This window comes from Ixodes scapularis, unplaced genomic scaffold, assembly GCF_016920785.2.
Source record: "Ixodes scapularis isolate PalLabHiFi unplaced genomic scaffold, ASM1692078v2 PGA_scaffold28__5_contigs__length_5199819, whole genome shotgun sequence".
In the NCBI taxonomy this organism is placed as follows: domain Eukaryota; kingdom Metazoa; phylum Arthropoda; class Arachnida; order Ixodida; family Ixodidae; genus Ixodes; species Ixodes scapularis.
In genome coordinates, this window is record NW_024609855.1 from 1623226 (window position 1) to 1638936 (window position 15711).

At 42.9% G+C, this 15711-nt stretch overlaps 1 protein-coding gene across 1 annotated transcript in view; it reads left to right on the forward strand.

Moving 5' to 3' along the window:
- The window catches only part of LOC115314621 (indolethylamine N-methyltransferase), a 230465-nt gene extending 215006 nt beyond the window's left edge, over positions 1-15459 (forward strand). Inside the window, exons 3-5 of the mRNA XM_042291200.1 lie at positions 1219-1379; positions 10185-10392; positions 14920-15459. Of these exons, the coding sequence (XP_042147134.1) occupies positions 1219-1379; positions 10185-10392; positions 14920-15358 (808 nt within the window). The 3' untranslated portion in view covers positions 15359-15459. The remainder of the gene's footprint in view (positions 1-1218; positions 1380-10184; positions 10393-14919) is intronic.
- The last annotated feature ends 252 nt before the right edge of the window (positions 15460-15711 follow it).

Here is a 15711-nt window from a genome sequence, read left to right on the forward strand (position 1 = left end):
ATCGAAGCTGCTCCAGTTAGGCACTATGGCATCCGTCACCTGAAATTGTTTGTAATCGTAAATACACAGCCAACCTAAATATCTTACTATTATATCTTTGTTTTTGTGTGTGGAAGTAAAGTTATTTATTTTACTCTAGATGTAAAATATACCGGAAGGTACAACTTCACACTGCATCATCTTTTCTCAAATCATTAGTCTCTAATATGATACCACTTTGTACGCTTATGTAAAATGCTGTATATAGTTTCTCCTCCCTTTTACTGTGTGACCGATCGCTCTTTTTATCAATGACCTCATCTGAATAAATGTATATAAAAGATTTGTGCAAGTTTCATGAAACTGTAACTCAGAGTCACTTCTTGTATAGGACACTGCTAAGTGTAGGCTTTGAAAAAGGACCCTACTTTGGGGAGTTGTTTCTTCTTTCACAGTGCAATGATGCAACATGTTTTAATAGAAATGAATGCCGAAATAGAGTATAATAGGGTACCCAAATTTTAAAAAAATCGAAGGTGGTGTTTTTTTTTATTCGCATTGGAAGTTTTCTTTGTTTGATTTTTTTCCCATGTTTGCCTAAATATATTGTAACTATTGTGTCACTGAGATACCTTATTTATTTTTTCAATAATAGCCATATATTAGTAAAATAATGTCTGCAAGTTATGTAATAATGATTAAATTATTTCATGAGATACAGATTTCCAAAGTTTGCCATTTGTCGTTCGAGCAGGCATGTTTGGCAGTTTTTATAAAACTAAATAAATTTTTAATAAATATTATTACTTTATATTACAAGCAAGTTGTACCCATAGTTTGTTTGTAAAACGTTTTAAAATTCTCCTAATTTTATTGTTTTAATTATTCACTTTCAAACTTGCCCCCTCCATCAGTGCGCGTTATTGCAACTGTCCACCTCTCCCTGCCTTAGGATTTTTCTTGTCTCCAAATTTTTTTTCTGGTCAAAACTAAGTGTGGATTCGTTTATACCAGACACTAGATAATGTCATATAAAAACATCAGTTGATTTAAAAATGTCGACCAGCCACCCTTTGGTCGATCTTATCTGAAATCACCCTTCTGTCTTTTGTGACAAGATGAAAAATTTAAAAAGTAGGAGGTGCCAATTCTTTCAACGTTGAAATCGTTGCACAGCTAATTTAAAGCGAAAAAAAGTAACGAAGACTATACGTTTATGTCGAAAACATTTACTTCCAGGAGTCGCCCTGCGGAGATGTTGGGAAGCGTGAAATCCCAAAGAGCGAGGATTGGTTTCAAAAATACATTTGATGCTCGAGCTTATGTGGACGAAGTGAACCAGAGGTACAAGCCGGTTACTGTTTTTCAACAAGCAGGACTTCACGGCATCTTTCAATCAGGTAAATGGTGGCCAATGTCCCAAATAGGAAAAAAAAAAAATAGTGTGAAAGTGTGGGGACGTTATAGCGCCCAATCTCTGATTAGAAGGAATATAGTGAGTATCTGTGTTGCCGTTGGGCGGTTGGTGACAGCAGCTAAAACACAGGTCAAAAGGAGCCCTTTTATTTGTCTTGGCGCCAAAAATTTCGCCACCGTTTTTTCTAAAAGAGAATCGTCACATGTAGTAATAAAATTAGACTATGTACAGCCTTAATCAATGTGAATAAATGCTCCCACATCTAGAGTAATCCAGGGTAAGTTTTTTTTTAAGAAGCTCGATGGGCACCTCAAATGTGGAGGTCGTTTTCTCTTGCAGCCGCAGACCGAACTTTAGTCTTTGAATCGCCACAAGGACGTCCAGCTCCATCTTGTTTCTTAATTCAGTTTTTGTTAGTGAAACTTGAAAAAACACGCGCTCAGAATCCGCATTTGATTCTAGAAGCGACAGGAGTCTCAGCGCACTTCTGCGAGATGTGGAAAAGGGCGCACTCCAGAAAGGCTCCTGTAAGTGGCCTCTTCCTGGCAGAAGTTGAGGCAGGTTGTGCGGTCCAGTGAGCTAGAAACTGACCGCAGGTGTCGAATTTCCGATTCTAGCTCAAGAGAAGAACAGCCAAAAAAAGTAAACTGGAAAGCTCAGTATGTCTGCTCGGCTCTTATCACCGTCTATGGTCTCTGGGTTTATGGCATTGAGCCTTCGAAATGCGGATGAAGAATTAGGAAACCGTGGTGGCATCTGGACTGCCATTTGCTTTAAAAAATTAAAGCAGCGTTCGCGAACATTTGTTTCTATCTTCAGTTGGAAGTTTCGATAGCTTCTCGCTGAAGACGTCTCCCAGGTCTGCTGTTTTTGAACTGAGGAAGATATACCTCATGTTGACCAGGTCTAAAAATGGCAAGCTTGTCGATATGTTGTGTCGCAACACTGACGGGATCAGAATGGACCATAGAGTTATTACAATAAACACTGGAGGCTCAGCTGGCGCTAGTGTCTATGGTACTTCCGGTTGCAAATTGAAGCAGACAGCATGCAGTCTACTTTTCCAGTCTTCCTGTGTATTCCTATGGGAAAACGCGCGTGAATTTTGTCTCGTCGCCGGAAAATAACATTAATAACTTTTGTTATTTCGGTTGTACCGGGTAGTATGTACCTTTATTAATATTGTGAAAGTGTAATTGCTTTAGTTACAGCATTTTTCCTTTACCACTGAACGATGTTAAACTTCGCTATATTTCAGGCCCAAACCTCTGTTCCGTGGCAGGTATGTAGAAACGAGCGACGATTCTAAGCAAAATAACGATCGAAAGGAATGTAGAGTGTGTTCAAAGTTCGCCAGCATTCCGTTGGTGCTTATATATCGCTAATATGCCTGTCCTCTCACTATATGAAAATGACCCCGTCGTGCATCTCTACGAGCGGTTAAAAAATACGTTCGAAACGTAAAGAATAAAGTACGTGGGCTACGAAAGGTGTGTTTTCTTATTATTTCCTATGTTGGGCAGTTTTTATCGCGCACCTGTTTTCTGGCTTCCCCCTATTTGCAAAGATTTGGAGCGTGCGGGCGATGATTTGAACACAGAACAAGCATCTTCGCACATATTCATGAGCGGAAAGAATAAAGCAGTACTTATTTATTGCAAATCGGACTATATTACGTGACTTTCAACTTATTCTGATCGTCTGCAAGCACAAGGAGTTACTTACCCAGTATTACTGCGTAGTTCTTGCCGTCTCTCTTGGTTTTCCACATGTCGTTCGTTCGTTTGGCACGTATATCCCCCATGCTGGAAAGCGTCGACGCCGTGTTCGCGCTAACAGTGTCCGACAGTGCACATAAATACACGTACGAAGCGGTTTTAACATTGTTTTTAATGCCGCGAATTTCAAATAAAAATGCTGTAACTGACCAATTATTTCGTCTGCGTGACTGAGAAATGTTCCAATGTGCCTAGTACGTACAAATGATTCGTGATATTTGCTCTTATAATCGAGCGCAGAGAAAAAATGCACTCGCTTTTTCCCATAGAAATGCATTACCGGAAGTCAATTTCTGACTGCATGCTGTCTGCTTCAATTTGCAACAGCACACTAGCGCCAGCTGAGCCTCTAGCGTTTATTGTAATAACTCTATGGAATGGACCTTTTCCACATACCGACGGCACCAGGCGGTGGCTGCACGAACTAAAAATCGAGGAAGTGACCTACCTGCGCTACCAATCAATAATGGGAGCTACGCTACCAGTTTCTTCGCTTTCTGAGCAGCGGCGCCTGCCCAACGCGACTTTAAAGAGGGGCATCCGTGGCGTCCACCCAAACGTCGTGTTTTCCTTTCCGTCGACGTTCTTTTTTTGTGTAACACAATTATATATATGCTTCTGTTACGTGTTCTACTCGCTGATATACAGCCTCCTTCCGTATTTCCTCGATTTTTCGTTCCGACTTCCGCCGCTTGGCATCGGGCGCCCGCGCGTGCGCAGAACGCGTCTCGGAAAAGGTCCATTCTCTTCAAGGTATCTAGGTACAAGTTTTCAAGCTCCTGAAAGAGTACCAGCGGGTCAGCGACATTGCTTTGAAGCATGATGTTGACACACTTTACGCGGTGGAGGACAGACGCAAGAAAAACTAGGTATGCGTAATTCTTTGGACCTTGATACATCTCTCGGGAAACGCAGATATTGTAGTTGCGGTCTTCTGCTTTAGCAAAACCTGCCATGGAGTCGAATTGTGCAAAAATTCTTTCAATGCAGTCTGCGATTTCAAGCCACTTTATTTGCGAAAGTGCTAAAATTTTGGGCAGGTCGTTTTCTTCATAGTTGGTTGTCATGCTGCCGTGCAGCTTTTTATAGGCCTCTTGTCTGCAACGGCTCGAACTATGTGCTCGACGGCAGAGGAGATTGCTTCAATTGCCTTGGATGCCACAAGGTCAAGGCTGTGACATGAGCATTTTATCAAAATTAGGTTTTCACTGTCTTGACGAAGGCGGCCGAAAGGGAATTGGCGTTGGCCACGCATGGCATTTGCACCATTAGGGCAGAGCCCGATTCAATTCTTGATCGAAAGATTATGCTTATCATGAGTCTTTAGTACACTGTCACGAAGCGTTTCGGCTCTTCTGTCCCGCTGTTCTTCCAGGTCTAGAAAAGTTGTGATTTTGTTTGCTCCAGAATTCAAGAAGCTCTCATCGATACACAGTTGCTTTCTCGTAATTATTTTAGTTCTTCATCTAGGCACTCGGTGAAATGCGGGAAGAGAACGTTGCTGATGATGGCTGTGCATTTCGTTCTCTGCAGCTTGAAGTTTTTTGGTTCTGAATGCACAATTTTACCGAGCTCGTCTACGGCATTTGTAGATGTGTGCACAGCAGCATATAAGGCGATTCGGACCTCACGGGGACCCTTGTCATAGTTTGGTTTGCTGCTAGGTGCTAAGAGCTGATGTAGTTCCTTTTGTGAAGAAGGAATAATAGCCATGTCGCGGTGTTTTTTTTTTGTTTTTTTTCTGAATGCTTGAGTAGTTCCCCATAGTGCGGACAAATCTTGGAATTGCAGAATCTACACTTGGCGGCCGTTTCGTTGTCAGCAGATTGCCCGCAGCCTGCAAGAAGTACTGATGAAGAAGATACGGGTGAATAACAGCGCGGACAGCGCAGCATAGACGCAGAATTAATATATTTATGTACAGCATACCAAACAGAAAATTTGTAACGAAGCTTACCATTAATCTTGCTGTCGTTTCGCCACTCGTCGCAAAAGCTTCTTTCTGCGCTGGCGTGCTTTCCCATGCGGACTGCCGGAAACAATTTGGCGGGAAATTTCCCGCCACATTTAGCGGGAAAAGTTCACCCTCGTGACGTCACACGTGACCCTCCCCCTTCCTCCTAAAGAGCTGCGCTCTAATTCGGCATTACAGAGAATTGTAAACTTCTTTCATTTTTTTCTTGGTATGTTGGAATAGGTAGAAACTCAAGTAGCATGCGAATGCAAAGGCATCAGGACTGAATATGTCGCACACGTTACCCATGGCCAACGTGACTATAAATAGATCAACTTGGTACTGAAACACCCGCGGTGGTGTGTACCCCCTCTCCCCCTTAAGTCTGCCACCCGTCATTTGAAGTGCCCTATTTGTTTTTTGCTCAATTCATGATAATGAGTTTTTAAAATACACGCACAAATACTTGTACGACAATAAGTATTCTAGTGGTTGTGAAAGTAATGAGTACTGGGTTAGAGTTTTAGTGGAGGATTTAGTTACGGCCATTGGTTTGCATTTACGAGTGTTAATGTTCATCTGCCATAGGAAACACCATGATGATATCGTATCTAAATGCCTTGGACAATATTGTGATCATTATAGGTGTATTAATTTTCCTGTAAATAACTCTAGCATCAGCGAAAAGTCTAATGTCGATTTAATTGATGATGGTAGGTCATTGATTTATATTAGAAACAATAACGGCCCGAGTACACTACCCTTAGGGACACCTGATGCAACAGTATGGGACCCGAATTGCCAGACAAGTATTAAAGTAACAACATTCTAAAATTCGGATGTGCTCATCTCTTGGGTTCTGAGATATCATGGTTTGAAAAAATGTATTGCACATATTTTGACAAACTTTTCTTAGACCTGTGATAAATTTGTGTAGGTTCAGCAACTCAATGCACTCTGCCTGTTCAAACATAGTACTTGTTTTGCAGGAACCTATCTGATTTCTACATAAAAAAACACATGTGACCTGTTTCTTGGCAATGTCATAATGTAAAAATTTTATCTTTGCAACAAAAATGCTGTAATACCTGAGCGTCCCCATACGCTGATGTAGTCTGCGAAACGACACGAGTATGTTAGGGCGGCTAGAAACAAGTTCTGTACACAAAGAGAAGTGTGCATGGGAGCATCATATTCAAACTTGCTTGCATTTACAATACAGAAGAGAGTCGTAAATAAGAAATTGGTCACCTTTGAACACTGCGAAACGAGCCTCCTGGAATCCATACGTTCTGCAAATATCCGTCATTAAAAAAACTTATACACGTGCATCTTAGATACTGTAGATTTTGTGACACCGAGACACACAATATCTGTGCAGCATGTCGGCATTTACGCTGTAGCACCACAATGACACCCAAGAGACTGCTACGAAGACACTGACTATCTGCACACACACACACACACACACACACACACACACACACACACACACAGACGTACCGACTTCATAGAGCAGTTGTCTTTGCATAAGGACGAAGCTCAAGCACCTTGCTGGCCGGACAGGAACTAATTTATTTAGGCTTGATCCCTTTGCTGCTTCTTTTTTAGATGTGCGCTGGCACCCAGAAAATTGTTGTCATCTTGCAACAAAGGGCACAACAAACGAGAGCGATAAAACTTTCCTGGAAATGCTGACGTTTTCTGGAGCAGATAAGGGCATTGACACGATTTCTTTGACTTGGATATTGCTATTTGAATTCTTTATTATCTGGAAAATGACGACACTGTGCCAATAAAACATATTTCTCTTTGATGGCGGAAAGGACGTCAGCAGCTACCCATGGCTGATCCTTTCTTCGTTTTTTTTTTATATTAATGGTTTTTGTGCTCATGGTCCTAAAGTTTGAAATAATATCGACCAGCTTTAAGTAGTCATCCTGATAGTTGCAATTTTCAAGGAGCATATCCCAATTATAGGCAGAAATTAGTCTATCCAAGTGACGTGAATCAATTACTGTTACTTATGATTGTTCTACTGGTTCATAAATTGCATCAAAGCTCAGACGACAGGCAACAAAATATTGATCTGCCAACTTTTGTGTAATAACGGTGGATCTATTCTGAACACCTAAGTTTCTAATATTGATATGATCTATACAGGATATAACTAAATTATCAGACAAATACTCCTCCCTGGTAGCTGCCTGAATTGTACTTTCAATACCATAGTTTGGAAGGATATTTAAATAATCACAAACACTAGATTTCGAAGGTTTAAGAAGGTCGGTGTTGATGTCACCTACCATACAGAGTTTATCAGTAGGCACTATATTTTTTTAAGTTTGTGTCAAACTCATCTAAAAAATTACGTACGCTTTCAGTGGGCGGTCCATAAAGGGCTAAAAGAAATACTGCAAAGCTGTTTTTACAGAGTTTTAACGAGAGACACTCTGCATAGTTGAATGGGCTTTGTAATGTGGGGCTGTTGACCATGTATTTTTAACATAATAATAATATTCTTTATTCAGACAAATGTCTAGGAGGATGGGGCAAAAGGCGATTTAAATCGCCTGACAAGGCTCCATCGCCCTGTACAGTCAGCAGCAGAACGTACAGAAACATAGGGAAAAAAACAATGAAATACTCATAGTGGCATTACACTGAGATGCAGTGATATAACAAAAGAAATGCGGCCGGAAACTTTAATAAGTCATGTTATACGTGAAAGGTACGTTTTCAGTGTTCGTTTAAATGTGTATATTGTGTTGGAATTATTGATCATGGACAGTACTTCAGGGTGGTTGTTTAATAGCTGTGCGATCTGATTAAGTGTCTTTTGTTTACCGTAGTTTGTGCGTACTCTCGAGTGAGTGTAGTGGGTATGGCGAAATGAGTATATTGATGCATTGTTGATGTAATTTTTATGTACAAACTGAGGGTGTGCTTTTATTTTGTAAAACATGTATATTGCCAGTTTTTGAATGAGTGATTGCTGCATAAACTGCAATTTCCCCTCCTCTATTATTACGACCCGACGGCACCGCGTCCCGTGGAGAAATAGTGCAACCAACCTCTGCCGCACTGTCATCGCGCGGCTGAGGTTGGTTGCACTATTTCTCCACAGGGCGCGGTGCCGTCGGGGCCGAGATGCGGTCCGAGAGCAAACCGAAACTTAAAAACCCGTCGAATTTGTGCGGTTTTTCAGAAAGCGGTAAAATGCTTCGCGTGCTTTCTATCGTTTTGCAATTTGTTGATTTAGTGTTTTTGATGATGCTGAGAAATTTTCTAATTAATACCGTGCCCTTAAACGCAATATTAAAAAATTTAATTACGCAAAAATAATTAAAAGACCTGTGCAACAGTTTCAGTGATTTGCTTAAATAATTTGGGAGTTGGTGTCTCGACCTTTCTGAATTAAAGAACAAAAACCGCTTTTGCCTGCATGTCCTAGTTTTTATTTTAAAAATGGACAAAGATTGAGGTTTTCGGCACATCTCAACTCCTTCACCATCTTCCGGGTCACGTGCGCTGTGACGTCAATGGGGGTTGCGCGGGGTTCCAGTGAAGCTCTCTGTCTAAAGCCATCAGTGACCAGCGAGAACTCATCCGCTCGCGACCGCGTGACCACGTGCTGGCGGGCGCAGCGCGAACAATATGGTGAAACGAGGAAAGCCTCATCCGGGTCCGGCCGTGCCCGTCCGGCTCTGTCCCCCTTCCCCTCCGGCTTCTAGCGGCTGTTCGCGGTAGCAGATAGAGCTGACGGTTTTGTGGACCTAGGATAGATGGCGCCACTAAAACTCCGTATAGACCCTTTCGGGCAACATTTCATGGGCGCCGCCATCTTGACGTCACGTGACCCTGTCGCCATAGCCTACGTTCAGTCTCTCGCCGTTGCTCCGCGTTGTGTGCTGCGCAGGCCACCACCGGATGCTTTGTTTTCGTGTTCTTTTGCATTCAGCGTTGAAATCTTGTGTTTTCTTTAGGTCGTTTTCATATTTCGGGCTTTCATTTAATCATTTGATATCTATATTGCAACATAGCTCTTGTATTTTGCGCGCACATGCTGGGAGAAGCACGACTGCGATTGCCTTACTGCGTCAGTTGAAATTTCCATATGTTGCAATGGTGTTGACTGCCTTTTGTTAGTGACAAAAACGAATGAATATGATGAACTTACATGGTCTCTGAAGCTTAGGCCATAATCTTGTATCGTCAATCTATTCGCAGTCCGATTCCATTCCATAAACAAGAAAATACAAGAGCTATGTTGAAATATAGATATCAAATGATTAAATGAAAGCCCGAAATATCGAAATGACCTAAAGAAAACACAAGATTTCAACGCGAAATGCAAAAGAACACAAAAACAAAGCTCCGGTGTTGGCCGACGCAGCACACAAGGCAGAGCAGAGCCGTGTCTGAGGCAGAGCAACGGCGAGAAACTGAAGGTCGGCTATGGCGGCCCGGAAAGCGCGCGGAAGGCGTGCCGACTGGTGGCAGCTCGAGTAACTGACTCCATGAAAGCGTCTATAATAAAGGTTTTGTCGATGATACCAGGTTTTTGACGAATATATATTTATGTTGGAACGACAAGATTTATGGAAAAGTTACCTTTTATCGAGCAGATGTTCGCACAACTTGCTATCTTTCTACAAGACCCCATTGACGTCACGCCGCGTGTTTCTCATGGCCGCCGCTCGCGGCTGCAGGTCGGGGAATATTCTAATTTTTGCCTCGCGATTACATGGCGGAATCGCAACATTTTGAAGGAAGGAGGTGTCTTTTTTGTCCTTTTTGACAAGATGAACAATGTCAAAAGTAGAACATGCCAATTCTTTCAACGTTAAGATCGTTGCACAGCTTAATTATCCCGGAGTTTAATAATTGTCCTTAATAAATAATTGTTGCGACGCGTAGTTTTCGCAATATCGAATTGGTCCACCTTTCGTGAAACACCCTGTATATATATTTTAAAGAGACCAGAGCGGTACGAAATCGGTGTTCGTTCGCAATGAAGTCGGACCAAACTGAAACTCCAGCGTGCTGTCCACAGATCTGGTTCAGGGCAAGACCCTTTTGGAAGTGGGCTGCGGTCCGACGCTCTGGCCTTCGTTCCTTTCTTCGAGGCGCTTCAGCGACATCGTGCTGAACGACCTCATGGAAGGCAACAGGCTGGAACTCGAGAAGTGGCTCGAGAAGAGTAAAGATGCCATCGACTGGACCTCACGTGCCGAGGAAGTCGCTGCTTTGGAGGGCTACAGGTAAACGCAGCGTATTTTGAATGTTTGAATTGTATTTCAGTGGACTCCTGCGGACAATATTAGCCAAAAACACCTGATCTGGCCATTTTATGTCGATGTTCCCCAGAAGTTCTATCACCTCTCCATTTGTCTAATTTCAACGTATGGGATCCCAAATTCATTTACCGTTACTTGCTCGAATCACAGCTCTCTCAAAACTTGGCAGGTACGTCAAACAAAAGCGTGAAGGAATGTTTCATCTCGTATTGTCAGCTATAGTACAGCGAAGGCCCATTGGATTGGACCCACTTTAAAGGGATACTTCAACGAAATTTGAAATATATCCGTCGTGTTCAAAAATAGGTTGAATATTATCCACAATATCCGTAAATGACAATCGCACGTTTGTGTTTTGAGCCTGTTGGCTGTATTTTTTTGTTATCAACTCTTGCAAGCGCTCGGATAAGGCCCAGCTTAGAGCACGTGACATCCGACGCAATCGTGACGTAGGTCGTCTCGGGACGAGCAAAACTACGGCGAGGTTGACGTCGAGGGGATGGCCTAGTCGTTCTAGCCACCGAAGCGGCTGCTTTTCTACGAATTTCGAGTGACGGGTTAATCTTTTATAATCTTGTAGAGGGACAATATCTACTTCTGGAAAACACAAAAGGGATTCTCGGGAAGACGGGAGTTCTTCCTTCCCCTCTTCTCTCGTCGTGGCCGGAGGCGAGACACTCACCGTCACTAGCTGTCAAGGTTCCTAGACGGGCATTACAAACGAGGCGTTAGCGACATCCACCCGGTGCTCTTTGCTAATCGTTTAATTCGTTCTAAAATTCTTTTTCGTGACTTTTTTGACAAGATATTGGTGTGTTCGATGTGATACTGCTTCTTTGAACACATATAGACCAAAAATTGAACGCCGAAATTTCGTTGTAGTGTCTCTCTAAAGGAATATCAAAAATCATTTTCGTTTGTTACGGCATTTTAACTTAGCATGAAGGGGGAACTGTGCGCTGCGCCTTGCAAAGCTGATTTTTTATGGCTGGTAAACCTGCAAGTGAAAAACCTAAGAAAAATTTACTCATAAAAATAATTGCATCTCCCAAATCAGTTTCGCTTGCTCCGGCATTGTAACGTTTTAGCACAAATATGGAACTGTGTGGTGCGCTTTGCAAATCTGATTGCTGATCGTTCGGTAAACCTGCTTTCAAAGTGACGGCGGCAATAAAAAAAATTGCGGTTGTACTTACGTTACGGAAGACGAAATTGTCATACCTAGAATCTACTTGTGTGTTGTTAAATATTAATGCAATCGTTTACAAACATATTTCTACAAATATTTCTACAAAACCTAGATATTTCTACAAACCTGATTGCTTTGTTAGTCGGGCAAGGTCACTCACCAACCTTTGTGTTGCTGTATGTTCACGCTGTCTGTTGTCCAGTTTTATGTTCGCCCTAACCGCCCTAACCCCAGACTGGACCACAGTCCAGTCTGGAGTTTTTCGGGAAAGGATTGCCCACTAGCATCGAATCTCTTTTGCGTGTGCGTTTTTGTTTTCGAGACTATCGAGTGAAAATATAAGTCTGCTTGAAGACCACCTTGCTTATGCATTTGTGGAAAAAGTTTTCCTTCTCCTTTCGTTTGGTTTGTTCCTGTACCTGAACCCTATATAAACCTCAACTTTCTATTTGGTTTATGCACTCGATTTGTGCATTTTAGGTTTGCGTACCTGAACCATATGAGCCACAATTTCCTCTAAAATAAGTTTAGCTGAGTTTGAGACGTTGTGTTGTATTTACCTTTGTATTTCCCGTCTAGGAGTTTTGTCTCATGGTGCACTTTTCTTGTTGATACTATCAAAGAGCAAACTTGCCTCAATCAAAAGATGCAAGTTGAACCGTGCAGCTAGAAGCTAACAATTGTTTGTGGCTCAGTGTGCAATGCATATTTTTTATGGAAATTAGGAAAAAATCTTACTATGGATATTTGTGACGTTTTAATTACCGAAAACATCAAAAATGGCAAATTAAGTATTTCTGACTTAGTTTTCGTTCCTTGTTTTGCCCAACAAAGCGATTCGGTGGCTTACCGAAACGGGTTTGACTTTTAGTAAAACAAATGCTCAGCTGCATACTGAGCCACGGACACATTTTGCTCCCGAGTTGTAATTTTCGCGTAATGCAAATTTGGTGTTTCATAAGAAAAAAAAAAAAAAGGAAAACGTACAGCTTAATCTAACCTTTCTAACGTGCTAAATTAATGTGTCGGAGCATGCAAAATTGATTTCTGAAATATACTTAAAGCATGTCCGTTTGGCGCACGCTGTACACTGTGCCCTTTGGCATTTGGAGACACCCTAAGAGATTTGTTTCCGGGAATTTTCTGATTTGACAGAATATCGCAAAAAGAATTGGTTTGGCAAATATATCTCCCCCATGATAAAAAACAAAACACAAATCGCAACATTTACGATTTTTTCTTTTTTGCCTCCGAAACATTTTTGGTTTTTACATCTTTCCGAAATTCCTGAGATATTGAGCCGGCGAAAATAATGTCGTTTACAGTAGCAGGTTGCGGGGATGTCTGGCGCAGTGCTAGTCATTTCTCGGGCGCTTATTCTGGAGCGGAGGAACCAAGTTTAGTACACGCAACTGCAGAGCCGCCTCTCAAAAGTGGCAGCTAGCCTACGGGGTCCCCTCTTCTCCTTTCAGGGGCTGGTTCGAAGCCCAACCCAAGCCTTTATTGCGTAAAACGTGACTCTGTTTCTGCGCATGCGTATCGCTTCGACGGACGTGTACCATGAAACACCATATATAGTACAACAGACCACTTTCAAACGCCCGCGCCATCTAGCGAATGCTGCGCCAATTATTCGAGTCCCTGATTGTTCGGAAGCGTACTCCAAACCTGTAAGTGGCACGAGGGCTACGTCAACGTTCGACGTGAACTCGGCTCAGCACGTACCGAAAAACGAGTGCTGACGTCAGCGTTCGGCATGGACTCGGATTCCATTACACGCTTTGTGGCCCGAGAAATTGAAACTGCCAATGTTGCTTGCTTGGGTTTCGAAAAAGAGTACTAGCTCGCAGCAAGTAAACTGAATGGGCAGCCGTGGGAATGTTTAGCCGACTTTGGTACAGCGCGAATCCCGTATGCTATAAAAATGTAGAGTAGGGTTTAATTCCCGATTATTTCTCCGTAATACGAACTTGGGGCTGCGTATAAACATCGATGTTGCTTCATTTTTTATCTTCCATATGAAATATAGCAAGGGGTTTTAACCGGTTCTATGATTTGGTCACCGACGGATTTTGTCGGTGTTTTTCGGGTTCAACCAATTTTGTTCTGTTGGTGACAACAGAACAAAATAGGTTGAAACGATTATCGTTTTTCTTTTTTGGGGGGTTTTAGCCTATTTTGTATTTTCGTCACCGACGGAACTTTATCATAATAGACTAAAACTCCCAAGACGAGGGAGAGGGAGCACGAGGGACAACAGAGCACAGAAGTCCTTTTTTCTCTCTACTCTCGGTGTCGTAGTCGATTGTGCTCAAGCATCACGAGCTTTCTTTGTTCCCTAACTTTTTGAAATGTATCAAATTTTTAGGTTAAAACCGTTAAAGGGGTAGGGAAACGAAATTTCAGCGCTCATTTTTTAGCTTTAATGTGTTGCATGTTGCACCCTCACCTCAAAAACACCAGTCTTCCGTTGAAAAGCACAAGAAAACTAATTTTAAAGCTAAATAAACGATCTTTCAATGTGCACCTGGTGGATGCATGCGGAGCCTATTTGGGAGGTAGTCTAGCAACGTTGTGGAATCTGCTACGTAGTCGTGACGTAGCAGATTCCTTCGGAACAGCGCCGCCTTTTGGAATTTCAACGTTTTCCTTTTTAGCTTTCCTCCTAGCTCAACTCACATATCGCGCATTGTACCAAACTCTCAAAGAAGACGGAAAGGAAGGACTCCCCTCTTTCTCGGACCCTCGTTCGTGCAACCGGAAACAACCATTCTCCCCCTAGAAGATTAGCCCGTCGCTCAAAACTCGAACAAAAGTTGCTTTCCCCATTCCGTTCAGCCCTAAGCTGACAGTGTTGTGGAAGCTACGTGCTCCTTGGGCCAGTCACACGCTCGTCACCCCACGGGTACTTCGAGCGGCTCGGTTGTAACGCGCTGACGCTGTTGACACCACCACAACGCTGACAACGCCACCAAGGGCAAAGCTCATAACCACGCTTGCCTTGCTACTCCACGAACCCGGGAAATCTTTTCTTTCTGCTTTTGTTTGCGCCGGACATCCCATGACGCATCGCGCTCTCAGCTCGCTTCTCTTCGAGCGCTTGTCCGAGTGCACCGTTTGGAACGAAAAATATAGCCAATCGTTCAAAATACAAACGTGCGATTATGATTTACGGTTAATATCCGTCATGCTTGACTCATTTCCGAACGAAATTTGAATATTTCAATTTATGTTTCCGTACCCCTTTAAGGGGTCCATGGCCCACATGTAACTTACGCAGCGCATCTTTTTGCGATTTACAGCGACACCAAGAAGGGGGCGCTGGAAATACTGGAGCGCACACGATCCTCGATCCGCAAGGTGGTTCACGGCGATGTCCTGAAACCCGGAGTGCTCCCACAGGAACACGAGGAAGCCTTCGACGTCGTACTTTCCTGCAACTGCATCGAGAGTGCCATAGCAGACCACGAATCTTTCCGGTGCGCGATCAGCAACGTAGGGTCCCTCGTCAAACCTGGCGGTCTACTCGTTCTTACTGGTATGGGTGGCGTAGAAAAATTCACCCTAGGAGACGCTGAATTCACCGTGCCGAAACTCACCGACGACGTGGTCAAAGGAGCGGTGGCAGATGCTGGCTTTAAAGTGAATGTATACCGCACGGAAAACATGGGCGCCATGGGACAACCTGAGCTATTTGCGTTTGTCCTGGCGGCCCGCAAAGATTTTAAAGGGGATCTCTAACGATACTTGAGCGTCTGCACTCTTTGTTATTACCTCAGTAGTAGGTCGGGCTACCCAGGGAACAAGGAGTAGCCACAAACTATTGGCACGTCATATTTTAATTGGATCAGGCAAAAACATGCAACGTCTGGTGGCGCCCCAGTGTGTTGAAGACGCGCAGTGGGTGACGTTTTGGGAAGAGCCGTCAGAATATATTTTATGCAGACGAAATGAAGTGTATCACTCAATAAAATATTGTCACGGGTGGTGAGTCGTGACTAATAAACAAGAAATAAACAGAAATAAATAAACGTTTAATGTGGCGAACTTGTGCCAAAAATAAAGAAGGAAACAGAAGAAAGCAGAGCGTCGCG